Below are 23,384 nucleotides of genomic sequence, written 5' to 3'. Positions count from 1 at the left end.
GTTCCCAGGGATCCCACCGGTGCAGCTATGAGGTCTGGGGAAGTCACTCTGAGATGTTGCAGTACAGCCTGGCTAGAAGGCATAGAGGTAGACAACACCTGGTATTCAGGGATCAGAAAGAGAAGGAAGATATAGAGAGATGAGAAACTGAGCAATGAAGAAAGACAAAAAGGGAAAAAGAGGGAAAAGAAAACTAATTAAAAAAAAAAAAACAAGAGAGGCCCCCAAAAAAACAGGAAAAAAAAAAGCGCAACGAGAAAAGAAATGCTGTCAGGGATCCCTCTGCACGTCTGTACAAGCTGAGTGGGAAGTCTCTTTGCCATGCCCCACCGCCTGGACAGAAAGGGCTCCCAACTCAAGAAAAAGAAAAGAAAACAAACAAAAAATTCAAAATAAACAAATGGACAAAAGCCCTGGGATCCCACCAGCGTGGCAGCCCAGACTGGGCAGCAGCTCCACAGTCGAACGGAGCTCCATAGCCCCTTAGGAAGAAGCAAAGATGGTGCACGGAGTCAGGTATTTGAGCAAAAGGAGGGGAGGTGGCGAGAGGTAAGGAAGAAATCAAAAGAAGCAGGGAAAAAAAACAACATTAGCAGCCAGCAAATGGCACTCAGAGAGCCAGCTAGTGCGGGCTGGTGTTTCTCAGACAAGAGACTGTGTCTGCAGGAAGCAGAAGGTGCTGAGTGTGGGTGAAGAAGGGTAGGGAGTGGGAAAGTGTATATCACAAATTACCGGAGCTCTGCAGCCCCTGAGGAAGAAGCAAAGATGGCACACGGAGCCAGGTATTTGAGCGAAAGTGGGAGGTGGTGAGAGGTAAGGAAGAAATCAAAAGAAGCGGAAAAAGGCAACACCAGCAGCCAACAAATGGCACTGAGAGCCGGCCCGTTCGGTATGTGGAATCCAAGCAGCTGGTGTTTCCCAGTCAAGAGGTTGTGGCTGCGGGAAGCAGAGGAGGCCGAGTCGGGGTGAAGAAGGGTGGGTGGTGGGAAAGCGTATATCTCAAATTACCGGTTGTTTTGTGTCCCGCTGGACGCTCTGTGAGGCTGCTTTCTCGTCTCCCCTGTTTGCTGGTCTCTGATAGGAGTCCAAGATGGCGGATCCGCTCTGCGTTAGCTGGTGGGGGACCTCTGCATAAATCTCTCCTCGCTCTCTGTTCTCTATCAGTTTTCTCACTCCATTTGGTGCTTGGCTGAGTTCTTTATCTCTTCATTTGATGTTTTAGGGTTTCAGGATTGTTGTATTCTCTGTTCGGCTTAGTTTTTCGGATCTTTGCTGTGGCGGGACGGCGTGGTGCTTCTGCCTAGAGCACCATTTTGCTGGAACCTCCATACCAACAATCTTGAAGATGACCCAGAACTGGGCAATGTTCAGTTCTTTTGCACATGGGGATGTTGAGTTTGAGCTCACTTGACAGCAGCTAACCACAATGTCTCAGGTTCTATGCATTCTTTGTCACTTTAACCTGCTACCTATTTACACCGTTCTCCAGGAGCCAAGCTCCAGTCTACTGTGTCGTTCATCAAGAGGGGTGACCCAGTAAGATCGACCTCTCGAGGGACAGAAGAGACCCCCACCCCTGCGCCTTCCCCTGAGTCATCTCAAGGTTCATCTCCCCATTTGCCCTTCTGGGGAAAACCAAGTGCAGGACTTGGAGTTCACCTTGTTAAACTGCATCTCTTTAGACTCAGTTCAGAGTGCCAGCCTTCTGAGATCTTATTTCGATCCATCATATGACATTCTTCTGGCTCTGTGTCATGTGCATATTTTATCAGTGTGTCACCAACGTCCTCCACATGAGTACTAAAAAAATGCTGAACTGCCGAGAGTCAAGGTGAGCCAGAGCCCAGCCCTGTACTGCAGAATGTTCTCCATCCATCCATTCTTCATGTCTCCCTCCGTTGCCTCCCTATCAGGGGCCTCAGTATGGACGTTTGTGTGCTGAGGCAAGAGATTCTGTGCTGGGCAGCATGCTGTGTTTCCATCCCAAGGTGCTCTCCCTTCTCGCCTCATCCCTGGGCTCATCAGAGATTGCTGGCTCTTGAGTCCTTGTGGCTTCTGTGGAGAGGACCTGGGTTACTGAGTGTGTAGAATGGGGTGGAAGGTGTCCTCAGGACAAAGCACCACCAACTACCAGACATGTAGCTTGGCATCCTGTGGAGATACCACCTGGAACCTTCTTCCTGAGGTAGGGGAGCCAGCTGTGGTGTTAAACATATCAGTTTCCTTGGAGAAGAGAGGGATTGTGGGGATGTGGCTCATTAAGAGAAATGTCAGGAAGGAGGACTTGTATAGCAGGAGAGAGAAGACTCCCTTTCAGCATCCAAGCTAGCACCAGGAACAAGGGTGGAACTCATGAAGGGTTGGGAAGACAAAATTCCCCTCTCTGCTTCTTGGGAAAGGCTTGGGACTTGTTCGAATTCCGTTCTGTGTGTTTGTCTCTTCTTGAGACAAGACCTTAAAATGTTTCACATACGTTGGCAGATGGAGGCCAGGGGCAAGTGCTGTCTTCACTTTCCAGGTGAGCAGACCGAGACGGGAGGTGAAATGGCAGTGGGGTGGAGTTGTCCCACCCCACTCCAGGCTCCGAGCCCTGTTTGTCTCTTCTCAGGGATGGTACCCTCTCGTTCATAGGGTAGAGAGGCCGGAGTCTGGGTGCTCACCCTAGCCTGGCTCAGAAAAGGCCGTCATGTGCAGTCTGTGTCCTGTGGGGTGATGTCTGTAAAGGACTGAGATGCTAGGGTTCACCTGGGTATTCCTACTGGCTCTATTCCACATGCTTCCTAACGCTTAGCCACACACTGGCTAGGTTGTGTGCAGCCCATTTTTCCTTCTCAGCCTCATTTGTCAGGAAGAATGAGTCAGCTCTATGAACTGACCTGGAAAGAAATTCTTGGTATGTGTTGTTGTTAGCTGCTGTTGAGTCGGCTCCTGACCCGTGGCGACTCCATGCACATTGGAATGAAATGCAACCTGGTTCTGCACCATCCCCATGACGGATTGTGGATCAGTTCCATTGTGATCTGTAGAGTTTTCATTGGCTATTTTCGGAAGTAGATTTCTAGGCCTTTCTTTCTAGTTTGTCTTAGTCTGGAAACTCCACTGAAACCTGTTCAGGATCATAGAAACAGAAGCCTTCACTGACAGATGGGTGGTGGCTGTGCATGAGGTGTGTTGGCTGGGAATTGAACCTGGTTCTCCTGCATGGAAGGCAAGAATTCTACTACTGAACCACTATTGCTCCTTCCTGATATGTAGATTAGTAAAAAAATTACAGTTACAACCTGATGTGTATTTTATGATCTCATTTTAATAAAAATTCCTTCCTGCTATGTGCGTGTAGATATGCACTTACAGATGTGACCATGAAAGCACAGGGAGGCTTATGGAAGGGGACACCTCTGGTGACCCCTGGGGGATGAATTCGGAGGAATAAGTGGGGGTGTCTTCCCTACTTTATCAGATTTTTAAAAATGGGGTGGGATTATGGAATGATTCCAAACAATTTTATTTTTCTGTATTTTTTCAAATAAAAAGAGTAACAAAAATTACATTACAAAAAATAAAAAATAGACTATGATTCGATGACTCCCTCACAGGTACATACATGGCCTGGCATGGTGTCTGTTGCTCAGTGAGCACTTGGCACATGTTAACTGTGAGTGTTCCTTACAGGACATGCCAGGATCCATGAAGCCCTTCCATGTCCTCAAATCTATGGTCTTTCCAACTGAAGGAGGGAAAAGCACTCCAAAAAACCAACAAAACCAGAAATAAGTCATTGGGTCCTATATGCCTTGGCCTCCAATACTTATATTCAACAATGTTTATAGAGCACCTACTATGTGCTGGGAGTCCCTGGGTGGTGCAGACAATTAACGTGCTCTGCTGCTGACCAAAAGGGTGAAGGTTTGAGTCCACCCAGAGGTGCCTTGAAGAAATACCTGGTGGTCTACTCCCAAAAAATCAGCCACTGAAAGCCCTACGGAATGTAGTTCTACTCTGACACACACGGAGTCACCGTGGTTCAGACTTGACTCAGCTCCAACTGCTGGGTAGAGTGTAAGGTTCTGGGACACAACCATGACCCAAACAGACATGGCTCCTGACCTCATGGAGCCAACAGCTGGTGGAGGAGAGAGACAATGAAAGATGAATAAACTGGCAACTAGCACAGCGAGTCCTCGGGTGGTGCAAACGGTCGACACCCTTGGCTGCTAACTGAAAAGTTGGAAGTTTGAGTCCACCCAGAGGCACCTAGGAAGAAAGGCCTGGGGATCTACTTCCGAAAACCTCTATGGAGCACAGTTCTACTCTGGCAGAATCGACTCGACAGCAATGGTTTTTTTGTTTTTGGTACTCTAGTGCAAGTGTGGTACATACTATGAAGTATGTGTGTTTGGGTGTGTATGTGCATGCGTGCTGTGAAAGAACATCATGGCAGGAGGTCACTGTCCAGGAGTTGAAACAAACCTAGTTCTGTGCATCTTGCTCCTACAGAACTGAAGGCAGCTCCAAGCCTGACTGTAAGCCTCTGTCTTCCTGGTGTCATTCCTCGTGGCTGGACAAGCCGCCATCAATCCCACCACCTTCTGGTTTCCTGCCCTCTAGCTCAGACTGTGAGGACCCTCCCCCTCTGACTGCCCCTCCAGAAGAGGTGTTTGTAGGCTTTCTTCAGGGAGGGACCAGGCAGCCAGGAGGTGAGATGCACCTCAGGTGGCCCTGTGAGCTGAAGTCTCTGCCTTGCCCTAGGCTTCTGCTCCAGAAGTCAGAAGAGCAGCAGGAAACCAGATGTCCGTGTGCAAATGAAGCAAATGTTTTGTTAGGGACACGTTCTCCCAGAGTAGTGTTTATAAAACCTGTCTGCAGTCATCCTGCGTGTTGGCTAACCTGTGGCTTACTTCTGCTCACTTGGTTCTCTCTTTCTCTCTACAGGCTGTGGAGACCAACCTGGCTTCCAAGGACAGCCACTGGGTCTTTGTGAATGAGGTAAGGACCCCTCTGCTGGTGAGGGGTGCCGCCAAGCTGAGTCCTCTGCCCCGCAGAGCTCAGGGCTAACCTTTCAGGCCCCACTCTGATGTGTGGGGCTGGAGTGCGACCCAGTGCCCCATGTGCCAAGCGAGGGCCAGGGAGTTGGGCTTGACCGGGCAAGATGCTCATCTAGAGCAGGTGGGAACCAGGGGAAGGATCCAGACTGGCGTCCACAGGAGTCAAGAGTCAGAGAGAAGTAGAGTTGAGCACAAGGTCTGTGGGGTGAAGTGAGGCAGCCAGTGTGCAAAAAACAGTCAGGGGCCAGGAGTCGGGCCAGAGAGGTTTGAACAGGTCAGAAAATGGAGTGCAGAGGGATGAGGGCAAAGGAATCAGCAGCAGGTTGGACAGAGGCCACATTTTCTGCAGGAGGTTGAGGGTGTGTGTGACTATATGTTTGCATGTGTGTCTAAGTGTGTGTGTGCACACGTGTGTGTGTGTATGTGTGTGTGTTAGAGTATGTGTGTAGTGTGTGTGTGCATGTGGGTGTGGGTGTTAGAGTACATGAGTGTGCATGTGAGTGTTAGTGTGTAGGTGTTTGAGTGTGTATATGTGTGTTAGTATTGTGTATGTATGTGTATTTATGATTGTGTATGAGTTGTGTGTGTGTATGTGTATATGTGTGTGCACATGCCTGTGCAGCTGGTGGGAGTGGGGAGGGATCAATGTAATCATCTGAAGGGTGTGAATGGGAAATCTCCCAACGCCTGGCCATCTGCTGATTGGCCCTGGGAGGAATGGAAACACCATGGTATCACTGTGTCCTGCTCTGCTTTCCAGATTCCACTCTGCCCAGCCCTGGCTGATGTAAAACTTCTGGGCTTCCTGCAGACTGCAGGCATCACGCAGGAGTGCCCTGTCACCACGTCCCCTAGCTTTCCTGAAGAAGCCCCTCTGCCCAGGCATCCACGTGCCTCCTGGCAGGGGCAGCCTCTGGGACCCCCGAGTGCTAGTGGCTGAGAACTGTCTCTAGACCTTTTTCCTGGAGTGGGCTTTCATCAGAGCAGTGGCCTCCTGCTGTTCCAAAATTAGCTGATCAATTCCTAATGGCTTTATTCTGGAAGAGGCAAGGTTTATTATGTAGGTAATTCATTCTTTTTTATGATGTGCGTTTCTTCATTAGCTCAGTGCTAATATGGCTGAAATAGTTTGAGGTGGTTTATTTTAATAATTGTGCAGATAGTATTAGATAATCACGGTTTACAAGGCCCACTTTTCAGTTTTCCTCCAAAGTTTCACATTCTATTAAATCCACGTCTACCGGCCAGTGGCAGACATGCCATAACTGGCCATCTCCCGCGGGGTACACAAGGTTGCACTGATAATTAATGGCAGGAACCCGACAGCCATCCCACTCTTCCGAGCTGACGTGAGGCCTCCTTGTTCCTCACCAACTTCAAATCCTCCATGCTTAGCCAGCTTCTCTACAGGTTCTTGAAGTCCAGTTTCCTTTGTTCCAGAGAAAGGACTCATTCCAAGTGCCCCTTACGGTGAATGTCTGAGGCTGGGTTTTCTTTTTTGATGACTTCTCCAAATTGAATAGCTCAGTTGCCAGTCTTCAGAAAAGTGCTCCATTTCTCCTGTCTCTAACCCCTTTTCTTTTCACTTGCCTGCATCCCCTCCCCACCCCCAGGGCCCTCTGTCTGTCCCTTCTGACCCCCTCTTCAGTGCTAGGTTAATTTCAGATAAGGCCAGTGTGAGGCACCCCCGGCATTCTCCACTGGCATTTCAGGTGCAAGTGAGAGCCCAGGTGACAGTCACCAGAGGGAGTCAGGAGTGGTGCCGTGCTGGAACGGCCTCAAGCAGGAGGCTTGTCATGCCGCCCCCTGGCCCCCATGGTCAGCCGTGCACCCCGGGCTGGACGAGCAGTGCACACGGATCGTGGATATGTCCTAGGCTAAGTGTCTGCTCCTGCAGGAGCAAGGGGCCTCTAGGACCCCCTCCCTCCACCTTGCTCTCTCTGCGGAGGCTCTTCCTCTTGAGAGGAAAGGGAAACAGCTACCATTTCCTGATCACCTGTTATATGCCAGGCGCTTGTCAAAACGCGTTCATTTGCTACCTTCCTTAGGCCTCGTCAACCACTTTGTAGGGCAGTTTCATTACCATCCCCCTTTTCACACATGGGAAAGTGGAGGCTTGAGTGGTTGACGAACTTGCCCAGGTTATGGGATAGTGCATCTGGGACTCAATCTCAAGACTCTTTGGCTCCAAAGCCAGGCTCTTTTCCACCAGTGTCATTCCTTATGATCATGCCCAGGTCTTGGCAAAGATCCATAAAATTGGTGGAGGAGACTCTCACCTTCACCTAGCCTGCAGGGGCGGGTCCTCGGCCTCGTGGTAGAGCCACGTCTGGAGCTTAGCCTTTTTTTTTTCCCCCGAGATTACAACTTTTAATGACACAGCCAATGCTCACAATCACACTTGGCTACTTCGAAACAACTTGATGTTTCTGGCTAGACTGTACAGAATCAAACAACACGGAGAAGCTCATGAGCAACATAGGCAACATTCCTGCTTCTAGGGAGATGGGCAAGATAGCCACATCTCATAATCAAAATACTTAATTTTTTTGGTGCCAATTTTAAATACAGTTTTATTTAAGACATTGCATTTTCCACTTACAATACAGTGCTAATAAAGTGCAGGGTTGCTTCCTTTGCCTATACACATATTCCATATTCAAGTATAGAGAATGCCCAGAAATTTAATATACTAGTTTAACTTTTAAAACTGTCGCTGAATGTGCTATAATTTTGGGTCCTTCATTTTTTTCTTTTTTTTTGTCCTGTGAAACAATGCTAAAGTTATCTCTTTTCAGAGATTGGCTTGATCAGCCTCTTCAGTAGTGGGGCCAGAAGAGGCACCACCAGACGGAGGAGCTCCACCACCAGGGAAGCCCCCAGCATCCCTCCAGGCATGCCTCTGGAACTCTGTACAGCTTGGTAACAGTGGCGTTGCAGACTTTCTCCAGCTCTTTCTGCTGATGTTCAAATTCTTCCTTCTCTGCCGTCCAATTCTTATCAAGCCAGTTGATAATTTCATTACACTTGCCAAGAATCCTCTGTTTGTCCTCATCATTGATCTTGCCTTGAAGTTTTTCAACCTTCAACTGTTGCTTTCATGTTAGATGCATAGGATTCCACTGAATTCTTAGAAGACACCTTGTCCTTGTCTCTCATCTTCAGCTTTGTACTTCTCAGCTTCCTGAACCATATTGTCATTAGTGATTGTAATCTTGTTCTCTTTTCCAGTACTCTTAGCCACAGCAGAGGTGTTGAGTAGAAAGAGACATTAGGGCTCATGTATGCACACTGACAGGCATGGTTTGGGTTTGTCTTGGTGCTAGCTCGAGGCCATTCTTGAAGTTTGCAGTGCAAAGTTGGGGCCTCCTGTAAAATGCCAACCCTTGGACCACAGTGCACACTTCTCATTAATGACCAAGGTGCTCTCTCAGTTACATGCAGTTGTATCCTTGTGAGCCAGCCATGTTCAACATGCCCCATTGAAGCTAAAAGCCCTTTTGTTCTTATTACAGTGATATCATTTTAGGCTCCACAAATTTTTTTAAGTGATCCAAATACAGAACCATGGACACATCATTTCCAGCTGGGAAATCATTGTCTTTCTCTTTGTCATAGGTGATGGCTTGGGACACAGTAAGAGGAGGGAGGGTCGGGTGGAGGGATTGGTGGCTCACCCTTCACCATTGTCTCCAGAATTCCAGCTGCTACACAGTGGGGGCCGTGTCTTCCACTTCCCAAAACTGCACCCCATTTCTCTGCAGGAAGGAAGGATCGTCCCTCATACCAGCTCCAGTCTATGTCTCTTTGCCCCACATCTGTCTCCAAGGAGGTCTCCATGGTGGTCCTGCAGCTGCAGTCCCCCTCCCCACATTCCTTGCAGGCTCCGTCCTTCATTGTCTTCCTTTGTGCTTGCCTTGCTTAGTGCATTTTTCTGGTTTAAAAGATAAACACTCAACGGCACATGCTTCGGTTTGCTTTCTTTATGCGGACGTTTTAATCTACCCCTTCACTGGTTAACGTTGGTGGTGAGCATCATGGGCCTGCTTTACTTGGAGAAGAGGTTATGGGATGCGGAGAAGGGCTTGTGATGTGGGATATTGTGAAATGCTTTGTCTGTGTCTATTAATAAAATATGTTTGTTTTTTGGGTTTTTTTTGTTGTTATTTTGTTAATAATGGTAAATCACACTGATTGGTTTTCTGACATTAAACCCTGGGAGAGAACCCACTTGTCATGATGTATTATCATTTTTTAAAATAGATTATTGGATTCAATTTGTTAAAATTTTGATTAGGATTTTTGCTTTTATGCTCATAAGGGTTATTGTTTGATTTTCTTTTCTTTTGATGTCTTTCTCTCATTTTGGCATCAGGCTAATGCTGGCCTCATTGAATGAGTTGGGAAGTATTTTCTCATTTTCAATGTTCTGAGCGAGTTTGTGTAGAGTTGGTATTATTTCGTCTCTAAGTTTTTCATAGTATTCACCAGTGAAGTCATTTAGGCCTGGAGTTTTCTTTGTGGGAAAGTGTTTAACTACAAATTAAATTTGTTTAATAGATTCATACGGTTTTTCAAGTTACCTGTTCTTCTTGAATGAGCTTTGGTAATTCAGGTCTTTCAAGAAATTTTTCCATTTTATATAAGTTGTCAAAATTATGGGTATAAAGTTCATAATATTCCCTCATTATCCTTTTAATATTGTTCAATCTGTAATAATAAAATCTCTTTTATTCCTGGTATTTATAATTTATGTCTCTCTTTTTTTCCTGATCTATATGACTAGAAGTTTGTCAATTTTATTTATCCTCTCAAAGGACATGCTGTTGTTTTCATTGATTTTCTCTATTATTTTACTGTATCCTATTTTACTGATTATACTTTTATTTCATTCTTTTTTTCTCTTTATTTTGGCCTTAATTTGCTCCTCCTTTTTCTATTTCCTTAAGGGAAAAGGCAAAATTATTGAATTGAGACCTTTTTTTTATTTAGTGCTACAGTGTCCACCCTAAGTGATTTAGTGGGATCCCACAAATCCTGATATATTGTGTTTTCATTGTTGTTCAATTTAAAATACTTTCCATAGTCGGTTTTTTAATTTCGTCTTTGAGCTAAGTGTTGTTTAGAAGTGTATTATTTAGTTTTCAAATATTTGGGGGATTGTCCAGGGATCTTCCTGTTATTGATTTCAAATTTAATTCTATCGTGGTTAGAGAACATAGGTTGTATTACCTAAATGCTTTTAAATTTACTGAGCCTTGTTTGATAGCTCGTAATATGGTCTTTCTCGTTAAATGTTTCATGAACTCTTGAAAAGAATGTGTAATTTGCTGTTGTTGTGTGGAATATTCTATAAATGTCAATTAGGCCACATTGGCTGATTGTGTTGTTTATGTCTTCTATTTATCTGTGCTTATTTTTGAACTTTAATTTTGAGTTCATACATTTATCCCTGCAGATCTGTCCGTTTCTGTTTCATGCATTTTGAAGCTCTCCTATAAGGGGAATAAACTTTTAGGATATTTATGTCCTCTTGATTAACTGGCCCATTATCATAAAGAAATGCCCTTTTCATCCCTGAAAATATTCTCTGTTCTGAAATACACTTTCTTTGATACTAATACAGCCATTCCAGTTTTCTTTTGACTAATTTAGCATTATATAATTCCCCCATTCTTTTACTTTTAACCTATTTGTTTCTTTATGCTTTTATGGTAGGCAGCATGTACTTGAGTATTGCCCTTTTGATCTGTTATGAAAACACGCTTTTTAGAGGGGGCACTTTTATCATTTACATTTAATATGATTATTGATATGGTTAGGTTTAAGTCTGCTATTTGTTTTCAACTTATTTCATCCCCTTAGATACTCTTTGCCTCTTTTTTTTTTGGTTTTTGTGTAGATTTTTAAAAAATATTATTTTATTGTGTTTTCAGTGAAAGTCTACACAGCAAATTAGGTTTCCACTTAACAATTACTACACAAATTGTTTAGTGATATTGGTTACATTTTTCACAATGTGTCAACATTCTCATTGTTTCCTTTTTGGTTGTTGTATTTCCAATGATCTAGTTTCCCTGTCCTATTACCTTTTCATCTTTGCTTTAGAGTAATTATTGACTATTTGGTCTCATATAGATAATTTTTTTTTTAAAGGAGCACAGTACTCATGGGTAATATTCTTTATTATATGAGTGAATCTGTTATTTAGTTAAAAGATGACCTCAGGGGGTAGATTCGTTTCAAGGTTTAAAGGGTATCTCAAGGTGATAGTCTCAAGGAGTACTTTAATCTCAATCATCCCAGTAAGTCTGGATTTTTTAAGAATTTGAGTACTGTTCCACATTTTTCTCCCATTCTATCAGGATCCATTTATTGTGGCCCTGATCAGAGTGGTCAGTAGTGGTAGCCAGCATCATCTAGTTCTTCTGGTCTCAGGGTAGAGGAGGCCATGGTTCATGTAGAATATTAGTCCTGTAGACTAGATATCCTAGGCATTAGTGAGTTGAAATGGACTGGCATTGGCCATTTTGAATTGGACAGTCATATGGCCTACTATGCCAGGAATGAAGAAGTGATGAGGAACAGTGTCATATTCATTGTAAAAAAGAACATTTCAAGATCTATCCTGAAGTACAATGTTGTCATTGTTAGAATAATAGTTAAGCATCTTCCCACAAAGAAGAAGACCCTCAATGAGATGGATTGACACAGTGGCTGCAACAGTGGGCTCAAACATAACAACAATTGTGAGGATGGGGCAGGACTGGATAGTGTTTTGTTCTGTTGTACATAGGGTGCTATCAGTTGGAACTGATTCGATGGCACCTAACAACAAAAATAACATACACATGGACCTCACTGGATGAAATACAGAGGAATCAAATTGACTGCATCTTTAGAAAGAGATGATGGAGAAGCTCAATATCATCAGTCAGAACAAGGGCAAGGGCTGACTGTGGAACACACCATCAGTTGCTCAGGTTGAAGCTGAAGAAATAAAAATAAGTCCACGAGAGCCAAAGTATGACCTTGAGTATATCTGGCCTGAATTTAGAGACCATCTCAAGAGTAGATTTGATGCACTGAACACTAATGACTGAACACCACACGAGTTGTGCGATGATGTCAAGGACATCCTACATGGAGAAAGAAAAAGATCATTAAAAAGACAGGAAAGAAAGAAACGACCAAAATGGGTGTCAGAAGATACTCTGAAACTTGCTGATGATCATAGGATAGCTAAAATAAATGGAAGAAATGATGAAGTTAAAAAGCTGAACAGAAGATTTCAAATGGCAGCTTGAGAAGACAAAGTAAAATATTAAAATATACGAAGACCTGGAGTTAGAAAACCTAAAGGGAAGAACATGCTCAGCATTTCTCAAGCTGAAAGATTTGAAGAAAAAATTCATGCCTCAAGTTGCAGTATTGAAGGATTCTATGGGCAAAGTATTGAATGACACTTGAAGCATCAAAAGAAGATGGAATGAACACACAGAGTCACTGTACCAAAAATAATTAGTAAACATTCAGCCATTTCAGAAGGTAGCATATGATCAAGAACTGATGGTACTGAAGGAAAAAGTCCAAGCAGAACCAAAGGCACTGGCAAAAAACAAGGCTCCAGGAATTGATGGAATACAAATTGAGATGTTTCAACAAACAGATGCAACACTGGAAGTGCTCAGTCATCTCTACCAAGAAATTTGGAAGATAGCTACCTAGCCAACCAATTCGAAGAGACCCGTATTTGTGCCCATTCCAAAGAAAGGTGATCAACAGAATGAGGAAATCTTTGAACAATGTCATTAATATCACACACAAGTAAAATTTTGCTGAAGATAATTCAAAAATGGTTGCAGCTATACATCAACAGGGAAATGCCAGAAATTCATACCAGATTCAGAAGAGGATGGGGAACGAGGGATATCATAGCTGATGTCAGATGGATCTTGGGTGAAAACGGAGAATACCAGAAAGTTGTTTACCTGTGTTTTATTGATTACACAATGGCATTTGACTGTGTGGATCATAACAAATTATGGATAGCATTGGGAAGAATGGAAAGTCCAGAGCACTTAATTATGTTTGTGCAGAACCTGGACTTAGACAAAGAGGCAGTTGTTTGAACAGAACAAGGGGATATTGCATGGTTTAAATTCAGAAAGGGTGTGAGTCAGGGTTGTGTCCTTTCACCATACTTATTCAGTTTGTATATGCTGAGCAGATAATCTGAGAAACTAGACTATATGAAGAAGAATGCGGCATCAGAATTGGAGGAAAACTCATTAACAACCTGTGATAGCAGATAACACAACCTTGCTTGCTGAAAATGAAGAGGACTTGAAGCACTTACTGATGAAGGTCAAAGACTACAGCCTTCAGTATGGATTACATCTCAATGTTAGATGCAACCAACTCAATGGCACCTAACAATATCAACCATATGTCATAGCATTTACCAAAAACATCCTTTTTTTCTTATGTACTTCTTAGTGACATCATATATCTTGGTAAAGCTCTGAACACTTCATCCACATTCAGTGTTTTCTTTATCATCACCAAAAATAACAAGTTTCTACTATCTAGAGTGTGATCTTCCCTCCTCCAGTCTCTCACCCATCCCTGGTAAACACCTATGAATGTTGGTTTCTGTATGTATACCTGTTCTTGTCTTTATAAAAGTGAGATCATACAATATTTGTCCTTTCGTGTTTGACTTACATCACTCAGTATAATATCCTCTACATTCATCCATGGTATAAGATATTCCAAGAACTCATTGTTATTCTTTATGTTGTTTGGTGCCATCAAGTTGGTTCCAACTCATAGTGACCCTGTGTACAACAGAACGAAACACTGCCCAGTCCCGTGCCATCCTCACAATAGTTGTTATACTTGAGCCCATCCTTGCAGCCACTGTGTCAGTCCATCTCGTTGAGGACCTTCCTCTTTTTTGCTGACCCTCTAATTTACAAAGCATGATGTCCTTCTCCGGGGATGTGTCCCACCTGATAAGATGTCTAAATCACGTGAGAGAAAGTCTTACCATCCTCACTTCCAAGGAGCGTTCTGGCTGTACTTCTTCCAAGAAGGATTTGTTTGTTCTTCTGGCATACCATGGTATATTCAGTATTCATCGCCAACACTTTAATTCAAAGGCATCAATTCTTCTTTGGTCTTCCTTATTCATTGTCCAGCTTTCACATGCATAGGAGGCAATTGAAAATACCCGGCTTGGCTCAGGCACACCTTAGTCCTCAAAGTGAAACTTTACTTTGTAACACTAAAGAGGTCTTTTGCAGCAGATTTGCCCAATGCAATACATCATTTGATTTCTTGACTCCTGCTTCCATGGGCATTGATTGTGGATACATGTAAAATGAAGTCCTTGACCACTTCAGTATTTTCTCCATTTATCATGATGTTGTTTATTGGTCCAGTTTTGAGGATTTTTGTTTTCTTCATTTTGAGATGTTATTCTTTACAGCTGCATAGTATTCCATTGTATATATGTACCACATTTTGTTTATCCATTCATCTGTTGATGGGCACTTAGATTGTTCCCATGTTTTTGCTGTTGTGAATAGTACTGCAGTGAACATAAGTGTGCATATGTCTGTTCGTCCTCTTAGATCTCTGTGGAATATACCTAGGAGTGGGATTGCTGGATCATAAGGTAGTTCTATTTCTAGCTGTTTGAGGAAGCACCATAATTTTTACATAGTGGTTGTACCATTTTACAGTTCCACCAGAACTGGATAAGTGTTCCAGTCTCCCCACATCTTCACCAGAATTTGCTGTTTTCTGTTTTCTTAATCAGCACCATTTTAGCAAGGGTGAGAGAGTACCTCACTGCAATTTTGATTTGCATCTCTCTAATGGTAATGATCATTAGCATCTTTTCTTGTGTTGGTTGGCTGCTTGAATATCCTCTTTGGTGAAGTGCCTATACATGTCCTTTCCCATTTTTAAATTGGATTGTTTGGTTTTTTGTTGTTGATTTATTGATGTTTTCTATATAATTTGGAGATTAGACCCTTATTGGATATGTCATTCCCAAAGATTTTTTCCCAGTCTGTAGGTTGTCTTTTTACCTTACTGATAAAGACTTTTGAAGAGTATAAGTATTTAATTTTCATGAGATCCTAACTATCTAATTTGTTTTCTGTTGTCTGTGCATTTATAGTTGTGTTTGATAATCTTTTTTTTTTTTTTTTTTTTTAATTAGGTACCATATTTTTGTCCCTATGTTTCCTTGTAGCAACTTTCTAGTTTTAGGTTGAAAATTTAGACCTTTAATTCCTTTTGAGTTAGTTTTTGTGTATGGTGTGAGGTAGGGGTTCTGTTTCTATATAAAGTTGGTGATTAGTTTTTCCATTCCAGTAAAATAGGTTGAGTGGAATTGGTGCCAACTCTTCTCTGAATGTTTGGTAAAATTCCCCACTGAAGCCATCTGGTCCTGTTTTTTTTTTAAGGGGAGGATTATTTTGATGACCTCTTCAATCTGTTCTTTTGTTATGGGTCTGTTTAGATTTTCAGACTCTATTTGTGTTAGTTTAGGTAGGTTGTGTTTTTCTAGGAATTTGGCCACTTCTAGGTTTTCAAATTTTTGGAGTACAATTTTTTATAATATTCTGTTATGATCCTCTTTATCTCAGTTGTATCTGTTGTAATGTCTCCAATTTCATTTCTTCTTTTGGTTATTTGCATCATCTCATTTTTTTTCTTTGTCAGTTTAGCTAGTGGTTTATCTACTTTACTGATTCTTTCAAAGTACCAACTTCTCATCTTATTGGTTCTATTGTTTTCTGTTTCGTTTATTTTTGCTAAAATCTTTATTATTTCCTTTCTTCTTGTAGTTTTGGTCTTCATTTGATCTTCCTTTTCTATTTGTTCAAGTTGTCAGGTTAAGATATCAATTTTGGATCTCTCTTCTTTTTTAATATATACATTTATTGCTATGAATTTCCTTCTGAGCATGCTTTTGCTGTGTCCCAAAGGTTTTGGTATGTTGTGTTATTTTTCTTATTTGACTGTAAGTATTTTTTAATTTCACTTTTGATTTTTTCTATGACCCAATAGTTTTTTTAGTAGTGAGTTATTTAGTTTCCGTGTATTTATTTATTTTTTCTTATTATTCCAGTTATGGTTTGTAGCTTCATACTGTCATTGTAAGAGAAGATGCATTGTATGATTTTAATCATTATAAATTCATTGAGGTCTGCTTTTAGGCCTAAAATATGGGCTCTTCTAGATAATGTTCCATGTGTGGTGTAGCATGCATATTTTGCTACTATTGGGTGATATGTTCTATATATGTCAGTTAGGTCCAGTTGTATAATAATGTTAATCAGGTCTTCTATATCTCTATTGATTTTCTTTCTATTTTCTAGCCATCATCAAAAGTGGTGTATTAAAATCTGCTATTATTATGAGTCTGTCTATCTCTTTAATTCTGTTCGAGTTTCTTTATAAATTTTGGGCTGCTGGCAATTGGTTGCATAAATATTTATAATTGTTATGTCTTCTTGGTGAATTGATCCTTTTATCATTATATAATATCCTTTTTTTTTTCTTATAATGGCTTTTGACTTAAAGTCTATTTTGTAAGGTATTAAAATGACATTTTTGCTTTCTGTTTGCTTGGTATGTTTTTTTCCATCCTTTGATTTTTAACGTTTTTATGTCTTTGTGCTTAATGTGTGTCTCTTGTATAAAACATATTGATGGGTCATTTTTTTCTTAAATCCATTCTACCACTCTCTGTTTCTTTACTGATACATTTAATCTTTACATTCAGTGTGATTGTCAGTAGGTAAGAATTTACTGCAGCCATTTTGTTACACTTTTGTGTATGTGTGTGGTGTTAATGGTTTCTTTGTTCTGCTTTACTTTCTGTGCTGAGTTCTTTTTGTATATCAGTTTTTTCCTTTAATTATTGTTGTTTTGTGTTTACTGCATCTTTTTGATTTCTTGTTTATTTTGGTGAGTAGATTTATTAATTTTCTTTGTGGTTGCCATGAGGTTTACATTTAACATCCTACATTCAAAACGGTTTGTTATATCTTGAAATCATCTTAACTTCCTCACTGTATGGAAGTTCTATAACTTCACCCTTCATTCCCCCTTTTATTTTGATTTTGTCAGTTACATCTTCGGGTCTCAGTTTCTCTGTAATCATTTTTTTTAAATTTATATTACTGTTGTGATGTCTTTACCTGGCTTGGTATCAGGCTGATACTTATGTGTCTTTACCTCAGGTTGTTGTCTGGTGTTGTTGGTTTTCTATCCGAAAATCCATTGCTGTTGAGTAGATTCTGATGTATAGAGACTAGGGCAGAGTAGAACTGACCCCATAGTGTTTCCAAGGCTATAATTTTTATGGAATCAGACTGAACATCTTTCCTCCACGGAATGGCTGGTAGGTTCAAACCACTGACATTTCAGTTAGCAGCTAAGCACTTTAACCACTGCACCACTAGGGCTCCTTATTTTCTATCCAACAACTCCCTTTAATATTTATTGTAGGGATGGTTTGGTGGTTACAATTTCCTTTAATTTTAGCTTATCTAAGAATGTCTTAATTTAGCCCTCATTTTTGAATGACAATTTTGCTGGATATATAATTCTCGATTGACAGCTCTTTTCTTTCAGGGCATTATATATGTTATCCCATTGCCTTCTTGCCTGCATAGTTTCTGACAAATTAGCATTTATTCTTATTGAGGCCACTTTGTAGGTTATATTTTACTTTTCATGTGCATCTCACAAAATTCTTTGTCTTTGGATCTGGAAAGTTTGATTATGATATGTCTCAGTGAATTTTTCTTGGGATCTATCCTATATGGAGTTCCTTCAGCTTCTTAGATGAAAATCTTCTCGTATTTCATGACATTTGGAATGGTTTCTGCCATTAATTCTTCAAAAATTCTCTGTATTTTTTTTTCTCTCTTCCATTTCTGGAAGAATAATATAAAATCTGTATATTGTTTATTTTGATTGTGTCTCATATAACCTGTAGACTTTCTCTGTTTTTCTTCTATTTTTTTTTCTGTTTGTTCCTCAGATGGAGTAATATTAAGGGCTTTGTCCTCTATTTCATTGATTTTTCTTCCATGGTTTCAGTTCTACTTTAGTGTCCTTTCATTGAGTTGTTTATGTTATTTTATTATTAAGCTTCTAAATTTCTAGTTTTGTTTTTTTAAGGATTCTATTTCTTTATTGAGTTTGTTGTTTGTATTTTTTTCCTGAATTCTTCTAGAGTTTTACTGACATTATCCTTGGTCTCTTTGAGGAGGCGTAATACTAGTTTTGGTTTTTTATTTTTAGCAACAAAGTATTATATTTAGAAAAGCAAATCAATATTTCCAAACATAAAGTTTTGATAGCCCTGTTTTCCATGATGGATGACACATTTGGAAGGGGAATGAAATTGATGAGCTAAAACATGTTTGTTTGCTTGTTATATTTTAAAATTTTACCTTCAAGAGAACAGGGTAAGAATTATGCTCAAGTAAAAAGAATTATTCTCTCAAAGCTAAGTTGATTTTTACATTTTTTTTGTTTACCTTTAATTTTTTGAATGTGTGCAAGTTGTTTTTTTTTAACATATCTATGTGATCAGATTTTGTATAATACATTAAATAATCTAATTCTTATGCTACATGGCAGCTGACTCCATTTATATAGTACTATATTTCCAAGGATGTATTGTCTTCTAGGGTTAAAGTTTTATCATGTTGAACAAAGATGTAACCACAAAGTTGTACATATACAGGTATATTTCATTTTCAGCCATTCCATCCCATGAGTAAAAGGGGAGAAACAGATATGGATCACATACGTAAATTGATACTATAGTAAGAATAAAAATTTCCGTAGCTCATCTAATATAGGAGGTTGATGTTTAGAAAAGGGTACGTAATCATTATATTTTACTTTTTTCTAGACTACGTACATTATTAACATTTTCTTTGACTTGTTATACTTTTTTTAATCTAACAAAATTAAATTCAACTTGAAAAAATGATAATTTGAAGGAACTAGTTGGTGTTGTTATTGTCACTATCTTACTCATTTAATTTATTCCTTTTGCACTGGGCACTGCGCTTGTCAGAAGACTTGCTTGATTTACTGAATTTGATTAGTTTAAGGTACTTGCCTGAATTGTTGTTAGTTGCTGTTGAGTTGGTTCAGACTCATAGCAACCCTATGTACAACAGAACAAAACACAGCTCAGTCCTGTGCCATCCTTGTGACTGTTGTTATGCTTGAGCCCATTGTTGCATTATTGTATTGTTGTCTGAATTAAAACATTAAATATTTCATGTCCAGCATGCCCAGTGATTACTGTTCCTGGCTCTGACTCATTCACTTCCTGTAGTGTGTAATAGGATTGTATGCCGTCATTGCTTCTGTTCTTACTTTTTTAATAGTATTTTGTGTTTTAGGTGAAAGTTTACACAGCAAATTAGGTTCCCCTTTAACAATTTTTATAGAAATTGTTCCATGCCATTGGTTAAAATGTTTACAATGTGTCAGCATTCTCATTATTTCCATTCTGTTTGTTCTGTTTCCATTGATTTAGCTTCCCTTCCCCTCTTTCCCTTCTCATCTTTGCTTTTGGGTAACTGTTAACCTTTTGGTCTCATATAGTTAATTGTTTAAGGAAACACATTACTCATGAGTGGTAGTGTTTATTTTATAAGCAAATCTATTATTTGGCTGAAAGGTGACCTGCAGAAATAGCTTTAATTCCAAGTTCAAAGGGTATCTTAGAGCAGTAGTCTTGGGGGTTCTTCTAGTCTTTATCAATTCAGTAGGTCGGACCTTTTTTTAGGAATTTGAGTTTTTTCCTACATTTTTATCCTATTCTATCCAGGGCCTTCTATTGTGTCCCTTGTCAGAATGGTCAGTGGTGGTAGTCGGGCACCATCTAATTCTTTTGGTCTCAGGTTAGGAGAGGTTGTGGTTCATGTGGGTTATTAATCCAGTGGGCTAGTTTCTTCTTTGAGCTTTTGATTTCCTTCATTCTCTTTTGCACCATTACAAATAGAGACCAATAGTTTTATTGTAGATAGCCACTTGCAAGCTTTTAAGACCCCAGATGCTACTCATCAAACTAGGATGTAGAACATTATCTTTGTGAACTATGTTATGCCAGTTGACTAAGTTGTCCACCAAGAGTATGGTCCCAAGCCTTTTGAATCAGTAAACTAATCCTGCAAGTCGTTTGGATATGTCTAGGAAGCCCCCATAACTGTGAGGACCCTATGTAGTTTGTTATATATATGGATATATGTGTAGCACACACAAACGTGTATACATATGCCGGAAGATACACCTGTATGTGCATGTGCATTTACTCACATATGTCTTCCTATACACATATATACATGCATATCTACCTACATAACCACACACATATTTTTTGGTTGTTTTTACTGTTGTTGCAAAATTATGTATGTTATAGCATTCATGAAAACTGTTTCTTTTTCTCTCTCATGTACTTCTTAGAGTCTTTATTTATGTTGGTCAAGTTGTGCAGACTTCACCCATATTTGGGATTGCCTTCCCATCACCCAAAGTAACAAATGTTTACTATCTAGAAAGTGATTCTCCCTCTCTATCCCTGCCATCTCTTGTAACCATCAAAGAACTTTGCTCTCTGTGTGTACATCTATTCTTGACTTTTTATATTAGTAGGAGAATACAATATTTCTTTTTTTGTGATTGACTTAGTTCAGTCAGCATAATGTCCTCCAGATTCATCCACATAAGAAGATGTTTCAAGAACTCATCATTATTCTTTATAGCTGTGTAATATTCCATTGTATGTATTTACCACAATTTGTTTATCCATTTATCTGTTGATGAGCACTTAGGTTGTTTCCATCTTTTTGCTATTGTGAATAATGCTGCAATGAACATAGGTGTACATATGTCTACACACTGCTGTCACTACTCATGTATCTCTAGGATATATACCTAGGACTGGGATTGCTGGATCATAAGGTATTTCTATTTTTAGATTTTTGAGAAAGCACCATACTGTTTTCTATAGTGGTTGTACCATTTTACAATCCCACCAGCAATGTATAAGTGTTTCAATCCCCTCACAACCTCACCAGCATTTGTTGTTTTCTGTTTTTTTTTTTTTTTATCATTGCCATTTTTGCAGGGAGTGAGATAGTATCTCCTTGTAATTTTGATTTACATCTCTCTAATGGCTATAAGGTGGCTATGAGTTGGAATCCACTTGACGGCAGTGGGTTTTTTTAAACGCGTTTAATGGCTAATGATCACGATCATCTTTTCACATGTTTGTTGGTTGCATGAATGTCCTCTTCGGTGAAGTGTCTGTTCACGTCCTTTGCCCATTTTATAAATGGTTGTTTGTCTTTTTGTTGTTGAGCTGTTGAAGTTTTCTAAGTAGTTTAGAGATTATACCCTTATCAGATATGTCATCGTGAAAGATTTTTTTTCCTCAGTCCATAGCTGCTCTTTTTACTTTGTTGATAAAGTCTTTTGATTAACCTTATGCTTATTATTTAATTTTTAGGTGTTCTCAGTTATCTAATTTATCTTCTGTCATTTATGCGTTTTTAATTCTGTTCAATAGACTATGCTGGTAATTAGGTCCCCTAGTTTTGATCCTATTTTATCTTCCAGGAACTTTATAAGTTTTAGCTTTAACAGATAAGTCTTTGATCCATTTTGAGTTAGTTTTTGTGTATGGTGTGAGGTATGAATCCTGATTCATTTTTCTGCATATGGATATCCAGTGTTGCCAGCATCATTTGTTAAAGAAATTTTTTCTTCTCTGCTGAATGGACTTTGATCGTTGGTTGAAGATCAGCTTCCCATAGATGGATGGATTTACTTCTGGGTTCTCAATTCTGTTCCATTGACTATCTGTCATTGAACCAGTACCAGGCTGTTTTTTGATTGTGGGGGCTGTAAAGTAAGTTTTGAGATAAGAAAGTGTGGGGCCTCCTACTTTGCTCTTCTTTAATATTGCTTTAGCTGTTCGGCAGCTCCTTCCTTTCCATATAAAGTTGGAAATTGGTTTTCTGTTTCATTAAATAATGTTGTTGGGATTTGGATTGGGGTTGCAATATATCTATAGATTGCTTTTGGTAGGGTTGACATTTTCACAATGTTAAGTCTTCCAGTCCGTGAGCATGGTATGTTTTTCCATTTATGTAGATCTGTTTTAGTTTCTTGCAGTAGTGTTTTATTCTTTTCCTTGTATAAGTCTTTTACGTCCCTAGTTATGTTTATTCCTAGGTATTTTATCCTTTTATGGACGATAGTAAATGGTATTAATTTCTTGATTTCATTGTCAGAGTCCTACTTGTTAGTGTAGAGGAACCTAAATGATTTCTGTGCACTGATCTTGTACTCTGCCACTTTGCTGAATCTCTCTATTAGTCCCAGTAACTTTCTTGTGAAGTCTTTGGGATTTTCTAAGTATAGGATCGTGTCATCTGTGATAAGAATAGTTTTACTCCTTCCTTTCCAATTCGGATACCCTGTATTTCCCTTTCTTGCCTTATTGCTCTAGCTAGGACTCCCAGTACACTATTGAATAAGAGTAATGATAAAGGGCATCCTTGTCTCATTCCTGTTCTCAAGGGGAATACTCTCTCTATTGACAATAATGCTGGCTGTTGGTTTTGTATGTTGTTGTTGGTAGGCACCGTCCAGTGAGTTCCAAGTCGTAGTGACCCTATGCACCACAGAACAAAACACTGCTCAGTCCTGTGCCATGCTTACAATCATTGTTATGCTTGAGCTCATTGTTGCAGCCACTGTATCAATCCATCTTCTTGAGGGTCTTCCTTTTCTTCACTGACTCTCTACTTTACCAAGCATGATGTCCTTCTCCAGGGACTGAGCCCTCCTAACAACATGTCCAAAGTATGTAAGATGTACTCTCACCATCCTTGCTTTTAAGGAGCACTCTGGTTGTACTTCCTCCAAGACAGATTTGTTCATTCTTTTGGCAGTCCACGGTATATTCAAAATTCTTTGCTAACACTAAAATTCAGAGGTGTCTGTTCTTCTTCAGTCTACCTTAGTCATTGTCCAGCTTTCACATGTATATGATGCGATTGAAAAATACCATGGATTGGGTCAGACAGGCGCACTTTAGTCTTCAAGGTGACATCTTGCTTGTCAACACTTTAAAGAGGTCTTTGGCAATAGATTTGCCCAATGCAATGCGTCTTTAGATTTCCTGACTGCTGCTTCCATGGGTGTTGATTGTGGATCCAAGTAAAATGAAATCCTTGACAACTTCAATCTTTTCTCTGTTTATCATGATGTTAC

The 23,384-nt window shown here is 40.1% G+C and overlaps 1 protein-coding gene across 1 annotated transcript in view; it reads left to right on the top strand.

The window, feature by feature from the left end:
* The window catches only part of GRID1 (glutamate ionotropic receptor delta type subunit 1), a 1,005,377-nt gene that overhangs the window by 589,261 nt on the left and 392,732 nt on the right, over window positions 1-23,384 (top strand). The window contains exon 4 of the mRNA XM_004386072.1: window positions 4,933-4,986. Within this exon, the coding sequence (XP_004386129.1) occupies window positions 4,933-4,986 (54 nt within the window). The remainder of the gene's footprint in view (window positions 1-4,932; window positions 4,987-23,384) is intronic.

This window comes from Trichechus manatus, unplaced genomic scaffold (assembly GCF_000243295.1).
Source record: "Trichechus manatus latirostris isolate Lorelei unplaced genomic scaffold, TriManLat1.0 scaffold00155, whole genome shotgun sequence".
In the NCBI taxonomy this organism is placed as follows: Eukaryota; Metazoa; Chordata; class Mammalia; order Sirenia; family Trichechidae; genus Trichechus; species Trichechus manatus.
Note: the sequence above shows the minus strand (reverse complement) of the source record. Positions and strands in the feature narration are given on the sequence as shown.